General features: G+C 38.7%; 1 protein-coding gene across 1 annotated transcript; it reads left to right on the top strand.

Annotated features, from left to right (window-relative positions):
* Positions 1-1,577: 1,577 nt before the first annotated feature.
* On the top strand, positions 1,578-20,894 carry OC90 (otoconin 90). The gene is made up of 14 exons (XM_009869538.1): positions 1,578-1,623; positions 5,255-5,320; positions 5,529-5,588; positions 5,858-6,032; positions 7,738-7,850; positions 9,146-9,274; positions 11,883-11,939; positions 14,086-14,136; positions 14,442-14,498; positions 16,709-16,858; positions 17,206-17,304; positions 18,808-18,982; positions 20,009-20,115; positions 20,584-20,894. Exons 1-14 carry the CDS (start codon positions 1,578-1,580, stop codon positions 20,892-20,894), a joined length of 1,596 nt encoding a protein of 531 aa, XP_009867840.1.
* The last annotated feature ends 1,073 nt before the right edge of the window (positions 20,895-21,967 follow it).

Genomic DNA, 21,967 nt, shown 5'->3' on the forward strand with positions numbered 1-21,967 from the left:
CACTCAGCTTTGGATCAGAGCCACCCTGGATAGGTGAGAGCAGACTTCTTAACTCTGAGGAATGCCAGTGTTTAAAGCTGTATAAACTTTCACTCATCTTTCATCACTGAACATTACCTCTTGCAAAGCTATTAAAGCCATATTCAGATACCCCACAGATTTTATGAGTGATTAATAACAAGGAGATGATTGATTGTTATTTAATTACAGCCAAGAATATTAGGGAAAGTTACTATACCGTGAATACACCTGCAAAAGAGCCTTCTCAGTATAGATCCTTTACATGGCTGGAGCTATATTACCAGGATATGCTGTGGAATCTCATGGAAGAATTAATTAATAAATGTTGAAGTGGGTTTGATAAAGGAAGTGATCACATGGGTGAGGTATATATCCAAGTGGGTATAAATAACTTAGCATCGACTTTGTTGAAATCCATTTGTCCTCCATCCAACAGCTTTCGAATAATAGCCCTCAAGGTAAGCCTTTCTAGATGTACTCTGTAATACAGGAATCAAAAAGAAAACTATGCAGAATAAGCTTTTTGGAAGTTGTAGACTAAAGTACAGAGGAAAGGTTTGAGATAATAGACTAAATATTCAGAGGTGTTAGATTTATAACTTCACAATCTGATGGAGTATTATAAGATTATTTAATAGAAATGAATGCAATATTTGACCTTAGGGAACAGATAACCAACAGTAGATGCATATTTGAAAACTGATAAATAAATGTTCGTTTATTAGGCTGTAAAAAAACTCCATGCCTGACCTACTTGGGAAATCATTCTAAATTGAAGGTGAACTGTGACTGTAGTTCAAAATCAGTCTACTATCTATCATTTAATGAATATCTGTTCAAGGCTTTTAGCTTCAGAAGAATTCTTTACATAGATTTATGTAAGGACAAGCATACCCAGAAATTGAAGCTCTCCAAAGAACATAGTGTTTATCGTTACAGAAATGTATGATACATTAGATCAATCTCAACACAGATTTAAGTAAATGTTTGACTAGATCGTAGGAGAGATTTTTTTGATGTGAGGCAAACTAATATAATGGATTGCAGACTAACTGGGTTCAATAGAAGTAATTCCAGAATGTCTCTTCATTTACAATGTTCCACAATATCTGCAGTTAAACATAATGTGAATAATTGTGTGAACATCCTATTAGATCAAGTAAGATGTGAAAACTGTTAGCAAAACAAAAGAAACTTAAAGAACATCATTTTATTGCTAAATGCATTTGCCCTGTCTAGGGCATTTTGGCAGAGCCTGCTTACTCATCTAAAGCAAGACTAAAATAAATATTGTTAGTCATATTTGTAGAGGACTGGTAAATTTTGAAGGATAAGTAAAGCTTATCAGTGCTGTAATATGTGCTTTTACTGTGACAAGGGTAAAAACTAAACTGCCTCAAGCAGAAATATGGCTAGGCTACGAAAGAATGATTTTTTAAACTGAAATATTCCCAATCCCAGATTCACAAGATAACATTCTGCCTAATATTTTACCTTACTCACCAGGCACACCAGTCTGCTGTGTGACTTTTTCTTGACTTTGGATTAAGTAAAATATGATTGTAATTCTGCTGCTGTCTATGTCAATGGTGTCGTGCACTGGTAAGTGGCAAGGTATTTTTGTAATCATTTCACATTTATGCATAAATACTATTTAAAGTATGTGCATTTGGAAACCATCCTTCTGAAGTACACCTGTCCACTCAAGCCTAGTTGTTCAACACCCAAATGCACTTTAAAAAGTTTATCTATGGAGTACTTAAAAGGCATAACTTTTCTTAGAATTTGTAGTGAAGCAAGAAACATTTAGTGGGCTTAAAAAAAAATATATACATTGTAGTAATGCTAGCATTACATCATTATTTAAGTCCTTTAAACTCAAAAATAACCCTCAACAAATTACATGTAAAGAGATCCTATTCATTGAATATGTGTGTGTTGTCTTAATTCTCCAAACTACTCAGTGCATCCTGAAATATAACTCATATTCGGCTAATGCTCCTCCTTCAAACAGGTGTAGAGAATTTCTCTTGGAAGTTAACACAATTTCTGATTGTTCTATGGGGTTATATCTAAAAGCAAAAGAAAGCTCAGCACCTCAGCAGAGACAAAACTCCGCACTGACCTACTTCAGCTTCACCAGTTTCCTCTCTGCTAAGGGGCTTCGCACACCAGAAGTGAGTAAAGAGACAGGTCTAACATAGAACACATGGACTAGAATACATTGATGGAGCTGAATCTTAACACTCCTACTATACAAATAGAAATCAGTACGAATATTAGCAGTGCCCACTGCAGTGATAGAGAAGGCCAAAATAGCTTTACCATTTACTCATAAAAATAAAAGGGGGTATTGAGTCCCCAGAGGTAAAGATAACTATATATGGATAATATCTAGTGCACTCACATATATCTAGACACTCAAAATTTTTTCTGACATAACGTTTGAAAGAGATTTACCCCCAAACCTTAAAAGTATGCACCACAGGTTTTAGATTTTTTCCCCAGCTAAGAACAATCTGAGCACAAAGATTTCAAATGTTACAGTTTTTAGATTTGGAGAGGATTATTGATTTCTATTTAAGTGGGATCTATTCTGTTGGTGTCTGCTTTGAGACTGAAGCAACTATCTTGGCAGGAACTAACATCTTCGTGAACAGCTAATGTGATTTGCTTTGAATAAATCAAATAGATTGAGTTTGCAGCACCTTGACTTTTCCCAGAACCATCAAAATTTTTACTCCCCAAGGATTATAATTACTGCATTAATGCCCTATAGTATGACATTTTAATTAGCCATAACTGCAAAAAACAGCTAGAGAAGATTTGATTGTTTTTGATGTGAGTTTGTTGTTTGGGTTTTTTTTCAAGATAATGCTTCAGAAAAGCGTTGCCAGAGTAGCAACATCACAGACACAGTCCAGAAACATTTTTACATATGCCTGAATTTTGAAAGAAATTCTGTGGATAAGGTATACAGCTGGAAAGCCCAAGAGCTGCTGTATCATACAAGTCTCCTCAGGACATGTGCCAAGTCATTTAGCAGATTTTACAAAAAGACGAGAGAAGTCGACCTCAGGTCTTCTGAGGTTTAAAGGATTGATTTTTGTAGTGCAATATTTTTCTGGATTTACAGGGAATATGTAGCATAAATAACCCCAAAAGACATGACAGCAAAAGAAGAAAAGAGAATAATTCATCCACAAAGTATTTAGTCTTTGTCCTTCCCCCACAACTTAAACAAAACTAAGTAATCTTGTTAGCAGATATTGCTTCATTGATCTTGACTTAGTGACAATCAGGAATACTGTTCTTAGTAAGGAAAGAATTAGAAGAACCAAAGGTTTACCAAGCTGCTTACCCTGCGATAGAGGTTTTTCTCCAGTATTATAAGTTAACACATACATATATTAATTGGATAAATGAGAATTATGTTTGCTGAGAAGAGCTAAGTGCAAGTAAAGGATATTGGAACAATCACAACTTTTAGCGATTCTGTAACGCGGCTTTATAAATTCTCTCCTTTCTCATGCCAACTCAATGGGATTTTCACATTTTCCAAAATTTTGCTGAAAGGACTAAATCATTCAATGGCCATTCATCAACAGACAATGAGTTTGAGTTGCGATGTTACACTGATTGTCAAAACCTGGCTTTAGACACACTTGACAGAACATGGCTTGGGGGAAGGAAGTTTGTCACTACAGAGGGAGTACACGTTTTAAGCGAGAAAATAAGGGGCAGTTTTTCTTTAGCAAGCATGTGTACAAATACATAGCATTCAATCCTATTTATTTATGGCACACTATTATTTTTCATGAAACTGAACTCTTCATGGCCATCAAACTTTCACCAAATTTGTTCCGGTTCTGTGAAAAGGCCAGCTGAAATTGGAGACCTTTTCTGGTTTGTGGGCAGCAGTCCCTTCCCCTCAGACCTGCTACAATAAATGGTGCTTCTGATGGATTTCTGCTTATCTAAAAGATTTTCGTTGTGACCAAGTCATTCAGGAAAAGAACAGCTTAAAAAGAAGCACCTCTTCCTACTTCCCTCAATCCCATATCCAAGTTCTGCCTTGTAAACTTGAGAAATTAATTGCTGGAGGCATATGACTGGCATATGCCAGAATAACTCTGAGACAGAAGCTATGCAGTGAATTTAGCATTACCTTTTTTTTTAATTCCGTTGACATATGACTCTTACCATGAACATCTTGTTCACTCCACAGAAGTTGTAGACATCCTGAGAGGACCCTATATATAATCTAAAAAAAAAAAAGAGAAGTCCTATTTTTTCCTAATCCTTTGCTAAACAGAGTTAAACCTTACATCTAAAAGTCCTACTAGTCCGCCTTACACTCTTACTTCTATATTGATGCAGGAAAATGCAACAGATTAGCAAGATAACTGTCAGCTATTTCCAGGAATCTTTTGAAGAGAAAATGAACAGCTTTCCTAATGCCAGAATAACTCTGAGACAGAAGCTATGCAGTGAATTTAGCATTACCTTTTTTTTTAATTCCGTTGATCCTTGAGCCAACAAATACCCTTGATGTATTATCTTAAAAAAAAAATAGAATAACCAAATTTAAATAAATCCAAAGAAACATATTCTCTCTTAAAAACTTGCAGAAGAAACAGGTGAAAAATGGGAAGGGAGTGAACAAGTATTACATTTCACCTGAATTCAAGACATGACAAATAGAAAAAAATAAAAGTGTGGAAAATATACCACAGCTTCTTCAAAAGGAAAAAGATGATTTAAGAAAGAAATAGTAATAGGAAGAGAAGCAATAAGGCAATAGGAAATAAGGACTCAGAAAAAAACAAATATCTTCAAATAAGTGAAGAGCACAGGGTTACAGAATGGAAACACTTGAAATAACGAAAGCAGTTGGGCAACTAAAACAATCTTACACAGTTCTGCCAATTAATCCCAGTAAGTGCTGCTGTTTAGAAGAGCACAAGCATACAAGGATTAACACATCTTTGCTTTCAAGAGCGAGTTTAACAGAGGGCTAATTTTTAAGCAGTGTCAATGTGGCCAGTACACTTCTGGCATTTCCTGGGTTTGGATGGAGCCAAGCAAGTGTTCCATGGCTTTGATAAATCAGCTTGCTAGTGCAGGAAGCTCTTCAAAATGTGTATTTGTCATAATGCAGTATATATTGATGGTTTGTTGCTTGTGTTTATTTTTTAAATCTTTTTCTTCTCAAATCTTTTTTATGAGGTAGGTGGCCAGGAATTGAAGCCACCAGCATTTCTACCAGAGCTTCTTAACACACCTGAAAGAGTTTTAAGTAAGAATGGTTTAAGCTTTATTTTTACAATATTGCATGGCAGTGGGGAGTCACTCATGCTCCAAAAGAATTGCAGTGAATTGTGGTATTAGAAAATAGTAACTTACCTCAAAATGGTTTAACAAATGAAGCAAGACATGGGTCAGTCTAGGGACAGTTCTCATAATTTACTTTTTTGAAAAAAATGTGGTTTATTTTTTTCTTTTAGGCAATGCCACATTCTTCAATGGAGTCTTTCAAAATGTGGAAAGTGTTGCATTATTTTTTGGTAAGTATGTGTGCCAGTTGTACTCGAACACTGACTAGAAATCCCATGGAGTTTGCTCTTATAGATACTGAAAAGGACATGGATTTCTGAGGCTCTAGATTTCCCCAAAGACTACTATAATTCTAAATACTACTGAATGTCAACCATTGCTCAATATCACTGTGTTGCCTTCTTGTTTAAGCTCTGCGTTCACTTGAAGGTCACCCATGTGTGGTCCACACCTGGTTCACCTCCACTCCCCATGCACTTTACAGCTATTCTCTTTCCAGACTGCCTGGGTTCTCACTTCACCTGGTTACAGTCCATCTTCACCAGTTTCCCTGCCCTGCTCAACTTTGTGAACAAAATGAAGTGTGTTACTGGGTTTTGTCCCCGGGATTTTGAAGACTATGGTTGCTCTTGCCGCTTTGAGATGGAAGGGCTCCCTGTGGATGAAGCTGATGAGTAAGTCATACCCGTGAGATGTCCTCCTCTTCACTGACTGGCCGTCAGTGGCCTCATGCTCTGATGACCCAAAGCATAACACTTGCCTAAACAATTTAAGGACAGTTGTAAAAAAATAGATTTATTCAGAGGGTGAGTAAGTCCTGCACCATCTGGCTCTGTTTAATCTAGTCATTGCTCACTTGCAGCCTAAATATCTGATATGACCTACAAAAGATAACTTTATCTCTGGTTTATCAGCCCTGTTTTGTGTTACTTCTACCTGCAGGTGAGCACCATCTCTTTGCTCAGCCAGCACCCTGTATCTGTTGTCTTAGAGAATGGCTTGGAAACATGTGAAATTGAGGTGGTCTACAGCATGTGATGATCCACTTGCTTCTTGGAGCTCAGTGTCTCTATTTCCCCCCACTTCAATGTAGAGAAATACTCCCAACGTACAGATAAAAGCAGAGTCTCCCACACCTGCATTTCACAGAATCCACAGAATTTAATATAATAGAATTTAATTCCACCAGTGCAGCTCCAGTGACAGAGCTGGTTTAGACTGGTTCCACATAGGGGTAACTAATTCATCAGAATAAGTAAACACTGTACCCATCTCTGTGGACGTACCTTAACCAGAGGTATCTAAATTCTGAACAGATCTTTGTGAATGAAACTTCATTCACTTCTTTGTATTTCAGAATTCTGTCTCATGCTTAAATTGGTGCCAAAAAATGAACAATCTGTTAATAAGGTGAGAGCATTAACCTGAGCAGTTTAGTGGGTTTGCAATCTTACCAGACAGTTGGTATTGAAAGCTGTGCGCTACACCAGTAATGTAAGCTCATAGCGGACTATAATGGAAATTTGGCAACTGAGGGCGATTTTAGCACCAACAGAATCAGGTTACACCTAAGTATGACTTCAAGTGACAGAATGTTAAGTAAATCTTGTCCTGAATATCTGTGTATAGGCAGCGGCATCCAGACACAGAGAATACCAGTGTAGCAGGATAGCTCTTCCCAGTACCAGGAGTAAAACCATCCAAAACCCACCCCGTGCTTTGGAGGGATACTGCCCCAGACCCTGACTGGGCTAGTGAGAAAACTTGCAGTCTCAGGGAAGGACAATCAAATGGTTGTTCACCTATGCTAGCAGAAGGTGTGACAAGAAGTTAAAAGAGAATCAAAATCCATCCGTGTCTAAACAGAAAAAAGGTTATTTCAACAGTGTAATGTAACGTATTGAAACCTTTGGGGAAGACAGCAATGACTCAGAGATGGCTAATGCCTATAGATAGATGAAAATTAATCCACCCACTTTCCAGTATGGGATGGCTGGGAAGATCTAACCCTGCTACTGGAAAAAAAGCCATGGAACTTCTTCTGAAAGGTTTTCTGAACAATTGTGATGACATGCTGAAACCAGAGCTCGAGTCAGTTCAATGGATTGATACCTAAAGAGCTGAGCACCTGGGCTTTTGCTCCACTTAGCTTCATTTGAATGCAGAGCAGCAGAAATACAGAAGCAGCAGAATGATTTTTCAGGAGTTTTGTCCTGAGAAATGTCTACAGAATCATTTTGCTTCTCAGGACCACATCAAGGGCCTCTTTTTCCCTTCTGGTATCTTTTGCATTCTTGTGTAAAAGTGATATGAAAGCATTGCAGTCTAATCTTGATCAGAAACTAAATTGTGCAAACTTTGTGTTATTCCATTTTTAAGCTGCTGTTTCCAGCACCGCAAATGCTATGAGGAAGCAGTGGAGATGGAGTGCACATGGGATCCATCAAAGATTTCCACAGATGTCAGCTGCTTTGCTGAAAACTTGACCTGTGGTAAGGTTAACCTGTTGCAAAAGCAAAATACTGGAGCCTCACCATGACCGAGAAGTTCATTCTGGGCTATCTACCAAAAGTCTTATATAAATTAAGCAAAAACCACCTCCACATGTGGATTTTTAAGGGCTTCAGTGTTCTTCTCTAGCCCAACTAAGCAGGAAAACTGAAGTCCAATAACTAGGAACTTTCCAGGACTCCTCTCACAGGCAGCCTCTTGCTGAAGTTTCCCTGAGTTTGCAGGACCACTAAGCATTGCTTGAGATACCTCCACACATCAGAAATGCATCAGGTGCTGAGGAAAGACCTGAATAACAGTTCGTTTCTGAAGTTTCCAGGCCTGATTTTCATCTAGTTTGAGGTATCAGATTTTTTGTTCACAGAATCGCATACACTCTTCAGCTACAACAGCATCACCAATGAGGGCAGAGATCATGTCATTATAACAGGAGCTACTCCCTGAAATATGGGTACAGTGGGGCTTATTAATTCCTAATTATTTTTAATAAAATTTTTCAGCAAGTAATGGCTCTCAGAAAAGATTATTTACTAGAATATGATTTGAGGATACCAGCAAAGAGAAACAGAATCCCCAGATCAATACATATACAGCTGTTTAAGTATCAGTCTTAGCCAATTTCCTTTTCATGTTTGAAATTAAAACCCTTTTTGCTATTTAGGCCAGACTACAAAGGCTCAGGTGCATTTAAACATGAATAGTGCTTTTTTAGCTCTTTCCAAACTAATAATCATAAAAGTCCCCATCAAAAATATGTAACACAAGTGTAACAGCTCAGAAAGGTCAATGCTTTTTACTTTGAAACCCTGAAAGTTAGGTTTTGAAGTGGGAAAATACTATTTCCTGGGAAACTGTTTCATATTCTTTACAAACAGTAGAACACACCTTACATGAAAGGCTTGGCTTGTGGACTATGACTTCCTGAGGTTAATAGGAGTATTTTAACGAAGTCTGAAATGTCAGTATCGGCTGGTTTAGGTTTTCCCTGGAAAACAACGAGGCAGTAAAGCACTGCTCTGTAGTCCTCACTACTCTGCAGAGTGAACCATCCCAGGCAAGAAGTCTATCGCCAGCCATGCCAGGCTATATTGGATGGCATTTCGAAAGCAAACTCTGCTGGACTATGCAACTTGACTGTGTTAAATGTGAAGTATCACAGTATAAATAGGTTTGCATCAATGAGTTACAGACACAAATCTTATACGGAGGCAAAAGCAGGAGGAGGAAAAAAAGATATTTCAAAGGTGCTTTGTCTGGATTCTTATTTTATCTTCAGAGTCTGAGGATCCCTGTGAACAGTTCCTCTGCAGCTGCGACAAAGATGCCATTGAATGCTTTGGGAAGACACATATTAACTCTTCCTTGAATGGGCTGGATATCTCCTTCTGTCTGTCTCCAGTTACAGGTAATAATAAGGATCTAATCCACTGCCCCATCCTGCCAGTTCTTCTGCTGGCATCAAATTTGACCCAGCAAGAATAAAGCAGTAGCCGGGTGCTTTCCTGCATTAAATCCATCAGTCTGTCCTATTCTCTGATTCACATATCCTTTCCATTTAATGCTACTCAATTGAATACCAAGAGAGAAGAAGAAGATGGACTAATTGCTGTCCTGGAGCAAGTCCAGGAGAGGTTACCAAGTTGGTGAGGGGGCTGGAACACAAGATGAAAGAGAAGGAAGCTCAGGGGAGATGGATCTTTTTGCTGTCCTTAATACCTAGTGAGGTGTACAGAAAAGATGGATCCAGACTCCTCCTGAAGGTGTACAGAGACAGGACCAGAGGCAAGAGACACATTTTCTACAAAGAAATTCCAGTTAGATATGTAGAATTTTAATTTTCAGGAGGCTTCTGCCAAGCCTGTGAGACTCTTGCCAACCTGAACGAATGGGTGATGCTTGGGGTGATTAGTGATCCACTGAGGTCACTGGCAGGAATGCCAAACTAAAAAGAGTGCCAGCACACATCTACCTTTAAATCATGCAAAAACTACCTGGAAAGGCAAAAATAGAGCCCCTCTGCTCTGTTACTTGGTTGCCTTCTCAGAAGGAAAAATCCTCTGTAAGGATTAAGGGGATATTTATTTCCATTCTCATACTCTGTTCTGTGCTCTGTAGCTGAAATTACAGCCTTGTAAGAGTGAATATCTGTCCTATGAGAACGGGGCTGGATTAAAAACTTAATTCATATGGATTGCAATCAGAGCATGGCAGGGGGAGGACCTCTGAACACCCAGGCTGAGACAGACGTGAAAGAGCAGTACTAGTTTTTCTAATCCTTCGGCTCACTGACACAGCACAGTGCTAAGGACAGATACACACATCTGTATCATGCCCTGGATGTGTGCAACCCCTCTTGAACAGGTCAAGGGACAAGAAAACGCCACAGGAAAGCTGGCATCAAAGCCTAAAAATTGTTTCATGTAAGCCAGTAATCTTTCACTGGGATCAGATGGCTCTAATATAATGTACGACAATTCCAACACATTGCAAATAAAGGGGAAATTGTTAGGTGTTAACAGGAAAATCATGCTGGTTTTACCACTGCTGATGAAGATAGACTGCTTCAGTTCCCTGGATACCTCTGCTAATTTTAGGCTCCTGATTATATTTCTTAATGGAAGAAAAATCATTTGAATGAAACATTTTTATTTAGTGTTCACTCATGTTATCTTCTTTCTATATAGCTGTTCTGTCCAGTTCAGGCTTTGAAAAAATAATAATCCTATCTGACAAAATTCTAGGAAAAGGATTTTGGTAGATTCTTTTTTTGTAACAAAGAAAAAAAATGAATGAAATGCAGATCTATTTGCCTAAATCTGAGCTTCAGTAAGAACAAAATAAATGAATTCCTGGCTTATACTATTCAGATTAAATAGTGACAAACCCCCTTCTCACACTTGAGTCTATGAGAAAGATTTCTCCTTTTCAGAAACAACCAGCAAGAGAGAGATGACAGCATTTCACACAGAGGGTATGTCCTTATTTCTGTAATTCTTTGATGAGAGTATATTAAATCAAGACAAATTTATACTCTGAAAAAATATAATTTCTGGAAGTTATGAATTCCTTTTCAAAAAGCAAAGACAAGATTTAGCAAGATATCACAATATGAAAGGTTTTTAAAAAAAAACTCAAAAATCCAAAGCATCATTTTTATGTCAAGCTTTTACACAGGTGCACAGGAACATTTCAGCCAAGTAACTCTTTTTTCTAGAAAGAATAGAGACAAGAACACTGAATCTCATTTAGAAATAATATAAGAAGAAACACACTAAAACCATAAAATATTTTCAGATTAATCCTTTTGTGTCTGCATGCACACTTAAGACCCTCCCTGCTCCAAGAAGGTTCCTAGCCAAAAGCTTGGATTTAAACATTTTTCTGTTTAAGTGTTTAACTCTTACAGAATCATAGAATGGTTTGAACTGGAAGGGACCTTAAAGACCATCTGGTTTCAAGCCTCCTGCCATGGGCAGGGACATCTCTCACTGGCCCAGGTTGCTCCAAGCCCCATCCAGCCTGGCCTTGAACACTTCCAGGGAGGGGGATGCCACAAAAAAAAACAACCTGTGCCAATGCCTCACCATGCTCTTCATACCCTTATCTCACCACCCTTATCTTCATAACTTCACTGTAGGACACATATTGAAGTATCTAATGAAATGGGAATTTAAAGAATGCTGATTGCTATGCTATTTCTCTTGTTTAGGTTGAAACTATGATAGAGACTGATTTATATTTTTTTTATTATATTGTGTGTTGCTGAGTAAAATTTAATATCAGCAGTGAATAAATTATTAAAGCAGGCTTTTAATACTGTTACTGTAATTATCAATAATGAGGATGTTATTTACTATATTTATATAAAGTAATAACTGTACAAAAAACACTACAGTAGTAATTTTTATAAATAAGTTCCATTCTGATGACTCTCATCCTATTCTGCTGAGATCCACTCTAATGAGCATCCTAAGGCATGGCCCTCTGAGGTAAGAATCCTTTTATTTTTGCAGAGTTCCTTCATCACGGGACTGACAAAACACAGGCTGCAACAGCGTCCATGGAAGAAGGTTTGCAACTTACAGTGCAAGAAGCACTGTCTTCCAAAAAAGCTTCCAAAAGCTGAAAGAATAAAATACAAGAATAAGCCACTTGCTTTCTTACTGCCCTTCTAAAAGGACTGGTATAAAAGTAGATATAATGTTTTGGTGGTCCAAGACTGAATGAGAAGGTGCCATTTTTCAATTTGTGTATGTGATCTGCTCAGCTAGTGTTTACAGTAAGTTTCCCAAGGGCTGAGAATGAGCACTCTACGATAAAACCTGTTTTCATCCAAACAGATCCTTTTCTCCCTGGGAACACAGGCTGTAGCAGGTGAGCTGTTTTGCAAACACAGGCTGTGTGGGTGCCAGCCACCGGACCCACAACCAAGTGCACACTTACTATCTTTAAAGAGACATTTAATTATATAGGATCAACAGTGGCATGAGGAAAGGGTGAGCATGGTTTGTTGCAAATGAACCAGCAGTCCGATGGTTTATTTACTTGCAATGTAGAGACCCAGGTTAAATTCCTTTTTGCTCTGGTGCCTCCTGGGAGAGTTCCTAAATCATGAGACCCAATGGTTCTTCTGACAATCTTAATTTTTTTTTCTGCTACAATTGATAACTAACTTATTCAGGAATAGCCGCTTGCCAAACCTCATTGCTGCAGTGTAACTAAACCATTCTCTTTCTGTCTGCGTGGTGTGCACTACAACACAAAAGGCCGTGGGCAGAAGTCATCCAAAGCCCTGAGGGGCTCTGGAAGGGCATAAGTCAGTCATGCAGTAGTGAGACAGAGAGGACCAGTCTTGGACCATCCATTATCCAATTTAGCTGATGCATTCTTGTAATGTGGCCCCATCACAAGCAATGTCAGGTACAGATTCCCCAAATCTGCCAAGTTCACAAGTAATGTGCACTGGATGGGTGCGACCAAGCTGCTGCTCAGCACAGATAAACTTGGGAGTTATTTTGTGGGAGTGGAGATAGGGGGAAAGGTGCACTTTTTGAGAACTGTAGAACCTGGTTTCAAGCCATAGTGTGCTCCTCTGTGTTTCTCAGAAATAAGCCATTGCCCTAAGTGTGATTCTGGAATAACAAAAAAACATATGAAATTTATTTCTTCTCTTTTTTTATTTCCTTCCTTTTTTTTTTTTAAAGAAATAATACTTCAGGTTTTAACAGTGTTTTAAAAAATTTTTAAATTCATATGACATGCACAAGGGTACGTGCGTGACAAGGCTTTGTGGTGAGTGTATGTGATCGTTTATGTTCCGTCATATTTCTGCATTACGAAGGTGTTTGGGGTTTTATTTTACCAGATATTTCTTGTTCTCCTCTAACAGCAGCTCCAATATTGGTTCATGTTTTCTTAGCTGCTTCCGGGAGGCTTGGTAATAGAAAACTGAGAACTCCTGCAGGAGTGAGTGCACCTGCATTTGCACATCTGTAACAATTTTTACTTCCGGAAAAAAACCAACTACTCGCACTCTTCTAAAGAGGCATAGTTCGTCATACGGAATACACCCAAGAGAAAAACCTGTGTTGGGAAGTCTAGAAAGCTGAAAACATATTACAGATAACATACTTGGAGAACCACTTACCATTTAACTTGTGGTCTCCCCATTTAAGCCCAAAGGAAATTCACCATTGACAAGCGAGGGAACTGCGTTAACGCAAAGCTAAGTACCACTCAGAAGCTAATTCAAAGGCAAAGACATTCCTCTTCACATCACAGCATCCTACCAACACACAGAAAGATGCAAAGATGAGTTTTTTGATCATTTGATGGCAATTTGTATAATAGGAGGCAAACACAAGGTGTTCACAAGAAATGCGGCATCCTTCTGTGGGCAATAGTGAGATCTTAGACTTAAGCTTCTTTATTTTATTTGTCTGTCAAATGGATTTAATATTGAGTTTGCCACTTCGGTCACATTTATGCTGGTTCTTTGTTAAAGCACATTATTTGAACGCAGCAATGAGATTATTTTATCAGTATCACTTTGCTGACAACAATCAGTGCACAGTTGATAAAAACAGGCAAATCTCTATAGGCATGAAACGCCGGGGTCTTCCTGCTTTGCTGACAAAGCTCTGCTCAGCAACTTGACTTTTGATAAGTCTGTGCTCGTGACTTGTTTTCTGAGTTTATGTTTTCTGTCCTCAACAGTGGTTTCTTCTGAGCCCAGTGAGATGGTCCTGGGGACTTCCAGAGCCAGAGGTAAGAGTCTGATTTTATGTTTGTTGAAAAATCAGGCCCTCCCGGTGAAGATGGATTTGGGTTAATGAAGCTCTGTGGCATCACAGTCAAAAATCTGCAGCACAGGATTTCTGGGTAATACCTCTAGTTTTTCTGCCAACTTGCACATCCTTCGGCAAAGCACTTTGTTTCTCCTTATTACCCTCTTTATAAAACAAGTCTAACAGTGATGTTTGGTTAAGCTTTATGCTGTTTCCAGTAAAACTCACTCCAGAAATGCATGGCAGAAACACAGCATGACCACGCCGCCTCTGTTCTTTGTCCAGTTACCACAGGGGACCACAGAGGTACAGCTCCTGCTCCCTCAGTCCTCTCGATAAAAGGTCAGTGACTCTCAGCTTTCATTTTTTCTTTGACTGACGTCGCAATACTTCATCTAAAAATATCACAGTTAAAAATCCCTGCATGGTGATGACAAGGCTGCTGAAGAATCAAATTTAGATCAGGGTCAGATAGCAGATACACAAACAACAGAACCAGACTGAGAAGTATTAGCTGTTCGTTGCCTCAAGCCACTCATTTGCACTCCTCAACCAAGTATTTGTGAAAGTCTCTTCACATAAGGTTCTCCGATATATTGGTTGTCTTTTTTTTAAATTACATTCATAGCATGTGCTGCCAGACCAGTTCGTTTTGATTTTGCTTCTCCCTTTATTACACAGAATTTCATGCAATTCTTTCCCAGTCTAAAACCTATTTTAGCTTTTGGATTTTTCACTGCCACACTTCCAGCTTCAGCTGGAAGGGAAGCGCTTTGGTGGACTTGGAAATTTTCAGTGGCCCCTTTTTTGTAGAAAGGATTTTTCAGACAGACTGAAATGGGGACAGAAAAGTGTCAAGGAACACTGAATATAAAGAGTACAAAGGAGCAATTTTTTGACTCTGAGTACGCTGTCAGAACAGTATTCGTGTTGCCCCCCCAATAAAGAAATTCAGCACTGCTGTACTAAGCACTCGTCAAAATGGCTAAACATTCTGCTCCATTAACTTGAATGTATCAGAAAATCTGTGTGCTGTGCTGCAGATCTGCATGGCTCCCAGAAGATTATTTGTAATATGTATTCTTAGCTAAGTGCAGAATTTCCCAAAATCCAGTTTTATATTCTACATCTAGCAGGAATCGTTTTCCTTTCAACACGTCACTGTCAAATGAATTGGCATAAAATGTGCACCTGGCTGAGCTATTAACTTGAGCTTTAATATTGCTTTAATATTTTTTATATTGCTTTAATATTTTAACTTATTTTAACTTTAAACTTACTTTTAACTTTTAACTTATTTTAACTTTTAACTAATTTTAACTTTATTTTATATTTATTTTTTTTTTATATTGCTTTAATATTTTAACTTGAGCTTTAATATTGCTGAGCTATTATCTTGAGGATATGGTGTAGTGGTTAGAGAAATGCTGGGAAAAAGCATGGACTTGATGACCCTGGAGGTCCTTTCCAACCATAATGATTCTGTGATTCTGTGATTCTGTAAAACTAGTGTGTTGCTTGTGATACCTTTCTGCAACCTTTCATGGGTTTCATTCTGTTCTTAGCAGTACTTTCATGTTTTTAATCTATTATCTTATTCTATGGCAGGTTATTTTCAACACATACTAAAACCAGAACATTGGAAGCATAAATTTAATTAATTTGCATTTAGTCCAATTAATAAATTCAGCCACGGAATTAAAAAAGAGAGGCTTTAAAAAGTGAAAACACATGTTCACTAGTATTTTCGGAGTATTTTGTTTCTGAAATGTCATTTTTCATATTGACACTTAGAAAAAATGAAACCATTTCATTTCAATTTCCTAACAATGTTTTCATTTACAAGTTAGCCTATATAAAAAAGGTTAAAGAAAAGAAAGAAAAAAGATGTTAAGTAATCCCCAATTTAAAAATACCACAAAAAGCTCAAAAATAAGCTTCAGATAATCTAAAAATAAATACCAATTTAAATTTTAGGATAAAGAATCTCCTTAAAATTATGTTTTTATTCAGCCTGAATTTATTTTCCCCTTCATAGGTCCTTGTGGTTACAACATGGTAAATCCTTCAGTTTCGCAGCTCTACATCAGTCAAACAACTTTCTGCCTTTACTAAAGTTGCTCTCAGGTTTTGTACCCTCACACAAATTGACACTTTTTAAAAGCAATTTACTCAGAAAATGACATCTCGTGACACCTCACCTGTACTTCATCTCTCAGAATGCCTGACTAACCAGAAACCCATATTATTTTCAGCAACAGGCACAGCTCTTCACCTCAGCATGCAACATGCAAAATTAAAAAAAAATAAATCAGTATTTAAACTGGTCATATTTAACCAGCATGTTTTATTCTGAAAAGCAAAAGATGTGAGGAAATAATCAGTGTGGATACTCTTTGCTTACCCAGTTTTTGTCTTGGGTGTTTTTTCTCTATGATCACCAAGTCACACCAGTTCTGCCTAAAGATATTACTCTGGCTGGCTATCTAAAATTAAAATCTTGCTGTTTTTTTTCCATGTCTTCATCTGCTTTCTTCTTTCTGCTTATTTAGAAGAAGATGGATTTATGGAAGCTGTGGTCCTAGTGGAAGAGATAACCACCTCCCCACCCTCATTCCCAAGAGATATTAACTCAATGCAAATTAAAACTCTTCCCACAGAAAAGATTCCTGCAGGCACATCTGCAAGGATGAAGGAAAAAGGCAAGTAAACACTGAATTACACCTATTCTAATTCACAGCAGTCCCCTATTCCCTGTCACAGCTATATGAGGATCCAGTATGTTTCCTAGATATGGAGAAAAACATTATTTTCTCCCTAAATCTGGGTAGATCACATAGAATATAGGGAACACAGCACTGATTGCACGGGAGAGGGTAGATCACTGTCAAATACAGACCAGGAAACCTTAACTGTTAATGAACAGTCTTCCAACTATGAATTCAACAAATGCGACAAGACTGACAATTCAGCGAAGTTTTGGGCGCATTACTGAAAGGATATTTTATTCCACCTTTGAAAATCTAATCCATGCACATGTCATCTCCAGAGACAAGCCCTGCAAGGAGTGACCAGAGCACAGCTTCTCCTGGAACGGCTGTGGAACTGGTACTGTCTGACAGGGGACCCAATGAGCCTGAAGGAAAAGGTAAATGAACCTTTCTTTCCCCCAGTTATATCTAATGAAAGATGAATCTACTTCTACATTAAATAATATTTAAAGGTAGGTGTATATTACATAAAAAGTTAAGACAGGCACATGTGTATTGGCATTTATAAAACAACAGGAGATGCAAGTCATCTGCAAAAGCTTCCAACAGTTTAACCTCTTCCACCCATGTGCTACCATTAATACTTAGAAAAATTATTTATGATTAGGTTATAAGTACATTTTTCATACAGTACATGATCCTAAATGAAGTCTTCCTCTCGATTTTGTTTTTTGGCAGTAATTTAATCACATATTTGAGTTACTTTATTTTACAAGCAGCAGAAGCAACAAGTTTCTTCCCCTGCTCCTCACTCTGATATCTTGCCAAGGTTTTGCCAGAGTAGGCCTTTTTCTCACCAGTTCTGATTCTGTTCCCACTCGTGCTCAGAGTCCACAGAGATCTCAAGACACTTTGGACCTGTTGTTGCTGTAAATCCACACTCATGGGCTGTCCCATCCATCTTGTTAGGATTCCCAGTGGAGAGAAGCGGTCCCAGAACTGGAAAGGAGCAGCCATGAAGAAGCTCCCGAGCCTTCCACCAAACTGAAAAATAAAGGACTGTGAAATAACAACTTTTAGACAGTGCACATCAACCCGGGGCTCATTCTTAGTGAATTAACATGAATGAGCAAAGACCCAAGCAGGCACATGGGCAGAATTCTTGTCGCAGAGAGCAATCCAGGGCTGTCCCTGGAAGAAGCTGCAGAAGGGAAGATGGGATTACTCACAGGTGCAAGGAAGAGGCACAGGGAACAGAAGTAATCCAACCACCAGCCCCTACAAGTCCTTTCTTTGGCAAAGTCCCAGAAGAGGCCCCCTTGACATCTTGTTTCCTGATATGGAACACACTCTGCTCTCAAATCTTAGGGATAACTCTCACAATATCAGTTCTTCCTGGGTGAGGGAAGCCACAGAAGCGTTACAGTTGGGACATGGGGATACAAAACCACAGCAGCACCACAACCATTATGACAGATTAGTCCTGCATTTGGACTAGGGGCATCACACTTCAGATTGAACTATTTTTTTTTTTTTTTGTTCCTCGACCACCATAGTCATTGCCTAGCTACGGCTGTGCAAGCATGAGGTTAAGACCAAATTAGCCTAAACAGAAGTAACTGAATACTCAGTTACGTTGGAATAGTCTAGAAGAAAAAATTAACTGTAAAGGATTGCAAGGGATTGCAAAGCACTCATATTGCAATCCAATTTGATTTGTAATTTATATCTTCACAGGGATCTCTCTACCCTTCAAGTATCTCCTCCCCCACTTCTGCTGTCTTGTTCAGTTGTATTGTAAGAGATACAGTTCATGGACTAGAGCAATAATGTGGAAATAGTAAATGTTTCTGATAGTTCTGAAAACACTTCTATCATCACAAGAGAGCCCCCAACCAGTGAAAACATGATGTGACACATAAAATCTTTTTGCTTTACAGTATGTGAGCGATTAACCTTTCTGCAAGACAGAGGAAATGGGAGAGTGAAGAGGGAGCTGCCCCAGCTAGGAGAAATGCTGTTCTGTTTAACTGAGCGATGCCCAGAGGAATTTGAGTCTTACGGTTGCTACTGTGGCCAAGAAGGAAGAGGTTACCCTACTGATGCACTGGACAGGTATTATTGGGGTGACTACAGACCAATAAAGATACCTCTTGTTGGGTTTTGTATAGCTACATGTCCGTAGTCAGGCCACAGTTTGAAAAAAAAAAAAATTCCACTTAAATACATAAAATATGAGGCACTCCAAAGACACTAAGACACATTCTAGTATTTTATTAATGTTTTGGATAGGACTAACTCAATTAAAATAAGAAAGGAAAATGATGGAAGGTAAGTAGAGCAGATGGAAGGATGTATCATAAGAGATGAGGATAAGGGTTGCCATGAAACTTGAGTAAGAGCTTGTTTGGAAGATGGTTTATGACAAGAAGAGTTAACGTGCATCCATGCCAACACTGTCCTTCAGAAGAGAGTAGATCTCGAGTGAAGTACGGCCTGAGCTGCAGCCAAGAGACCTGCCACAGCCAAATGTGCTGTCACGGCATGGATGACGAAGAGGAGGAATTCTGGAGTAATGCAGAGAATTCAATCAAAGTAAAGAAATCTCCTCTGGGACTGTTGCATTTACAATTAAAAACCTCTCTCTGTGTGGAAGCTCATGACAATTAGGGCCACATCCAGCACTTAGTACACAGCACACACAGTTTTCCTACACTTCAAGACAAGTAAGACAGCCTACACATGGTAGACTAGACGAAGGCCAGTCAAGGCTCTGGCAATCATGATGCAGCTTTCAGGTTTTCAGCCGTCAGTACTGAACACTTGAAGACACTTCTCACAGCGGACTGGATCACAGTTACAACTGGAATTTCACATCTTAAAACAAAATCCCCCTAAAAAACTGCAGCACTGTTAAACATACAGTAGCAAAGGAAGGAGGTAGTGAAACTAGGAACAGGGATAGGAGGACAGTAGGAAAAGTTTGGATTGTTTTTCTTCTTCTTTATGGAAAATATTTTTCCATGATATGAAAACTTTTATCAGTTTTAATGGGCATTGAAAATAAAAGAGATAAAGTAATTGTGCGTACTCTGTGATGGAGGAAGAGTATTTTTCATTTACATCTACTGTTTATTATAGGTGCTGTTTCTCTCATCACTGTTGTATGGAACAAGCCAAGAAACTTGGATGTCACGCAGAAAGAAGTTCAAGATCTGAAGTTGTATGTTTGGATCATAAGCCAGAATGTAAGTTTTTCTTGGAGGAAATTTCTCATGTCCTGATGAGTGTTACAGACTGAAGGCCACCATGCCTGTGAGCTGCTCAAGCTGAGTATGGAGACAGAAAAATGTGTTTTACAAAGCATTAGCAATGCTTACTATAAACCCAAGCTTTTTTCCTAGTTTAGATAAAGGTTATTACACCACTGTGCATGATGTGAACAGGTCAGGCTGGGAAAATTACATTCAGACATTTTCTGATTAAAGTCAGCTGCTGGTGTTTGCATTCACAAATTCAGCTAAAGCCAGGTGGACCTTCCGCTGCCCAGCCCCTTGGTGTCAGGCTTATATTTAGATGATTAAAGACGAATTTGAAGAATAAAATTCAATGAAGATTTGAAAATTTTACTTTCAAAAGCTTATCTCCCATAGCAAATTACACATTGACTAACTTTAACTGCTTTCAAATGTTATTTTTTTAAACTTCTTCTTAAGGTATTGGTTGGAGCATCTGTGAGAAACTGCTCTGTGCTTGCGATAAGACAGCAGCTGAGTGCATGGCTTCTGCCTTCTTCAACGAAAGCCTGAAGTTTCCACACATGCAAGAGTGCCAAGAGAATAAAGTCGTGTGCGGAAGAGACCCTTACGAAAGACCTTCAGCTGGCACAGAAGTAGGCACAGGGATTTCCAGCTCTGAGGAGAGCAGTGAGGAGGAAGGTCCTCTGTGGAGCGTATTAAGAAGGACAAAGAGAGAGACACAACCTCCTGCTGGAAACTCCAGAAGTGTACAGCCGGAGGGCAGATAACCAACCGCTGCCGCATGCTTGAGAAATGGCACGAAGACCTGTGGAGTCAGCCATTGCGTACCTTATTCCTTCTTACCACTCTGCAGGCTGCTTTGCACTTTCCAGCACATAAATGACATAATCGTAGACTAGGAGTTAAATGCTAGGCTGTGTAACTCCTTACCATAGTCAAGTTGGCACTATGGATCATCTATTTAGGTCAGATATTACTGTAAATCATTCTTGGACAGTATTTTGTATAATGCATAATTTCATTCGATTTCTGTGTAAAAACTGTCCTGATCAAAGACTGATTTTTGTTAACTGTGTAGTTGGTTCAGACTGGATCTTGCTGATGGTGGCTAAGTATTTCAAGTTTTTAATTAAACCAATCTGCAACTATTGCAACTCCTTTTGCAGACATTCTTCCTTTACTGAAGGTTAGTACAAAATAGCCAAAAGAAAAGCTAAGGTAATTACATGAAAATGAGCTCTTTCTTCCCTTCTTATCTAATCACATTTTTCAACCCACAGAGTTTCTGCTGGTCAGGCAGATCATGATAGCACAATCTCAGCCCCAAAGCTGTGTGCTATGCATAGTTATCTCCAGTTCTGAGAGATTTCAGGATGCTGAAGGGAATAATTATAAAGGTTCTTCTTCTTGAAATCAACTAGAACTAAGGGATTCTGAAGCATGCAACGTAAAGCTGGAATAATGCTTTTTGATTTCTACTGAACCTAAGTTTGTTTGCTCCCCCTTCCTCACCCCCTGGCCCCCCCAAACTCACCACTCAAAATGTTCACCAGTTATCAGACGGTAGCAGTGTAATAGGATCATAGAATGGTTTGGGTTGAAAGGGATCTTAAAGATCATTTAACCCCTCTGCCATGGGCAGAGACACCTCCCACTAGACCACGTAGCTCAAAGTCCCACCTAGCCCGGTCTTGAACACCCCCAGGGAGGGGACATCCATGTCACTGGGAAAGCTGTTCCAGTGTCTGACCATCCTCACAGAAACGAATTTCTTCCTCATAACTAATCTAAATCTACTCTCTTTCAATTTAAAATCGTTATCCCTCATCCTACCACAACA

This window comes from Apaloderma vittatum, unplaced genomic scaffold, assembly GCF_000703405.1.
Source record: "Apaloderma vittatum isolate BGI_N311 unplaced genomic scaffold, ASM70340v1 scaffold8315, whole genome shotgun sequence".
NCBI lineage: Eukaryota > Metazoa > Chordata > Aves > Trogoniformes > Trogonidae > Apaloderma > Apaloderma vittatum.

What these genes read in the sequence shown, in the direction of transcription:
- OC90 (XM_009869538.1), top strand. Translation starts at nt 1,578, where the DNA reads ATGATTGTAATTCTGCTGCTGTCTATGTCAATGGTGTCGTGCACTG. An exon ending in CCTGTGGATGAAGCTGATGA is followed by an intron (nt 6,033 to 7,737) that starts GTAAGTCATACC and finishes TCCATTTTTAAG; the next exon opens with CTGCTGTTTCCAGCACCGCA. An exon ending in GGGGACTTCCAGAGCCAGAG is followed by an intron (nt 14,137 to 14,441) that starts GTAAGAGTCTGA and finishes TTCTTTGTCCAG; the next exon opens with TTACCACAGGGGACCACAGA.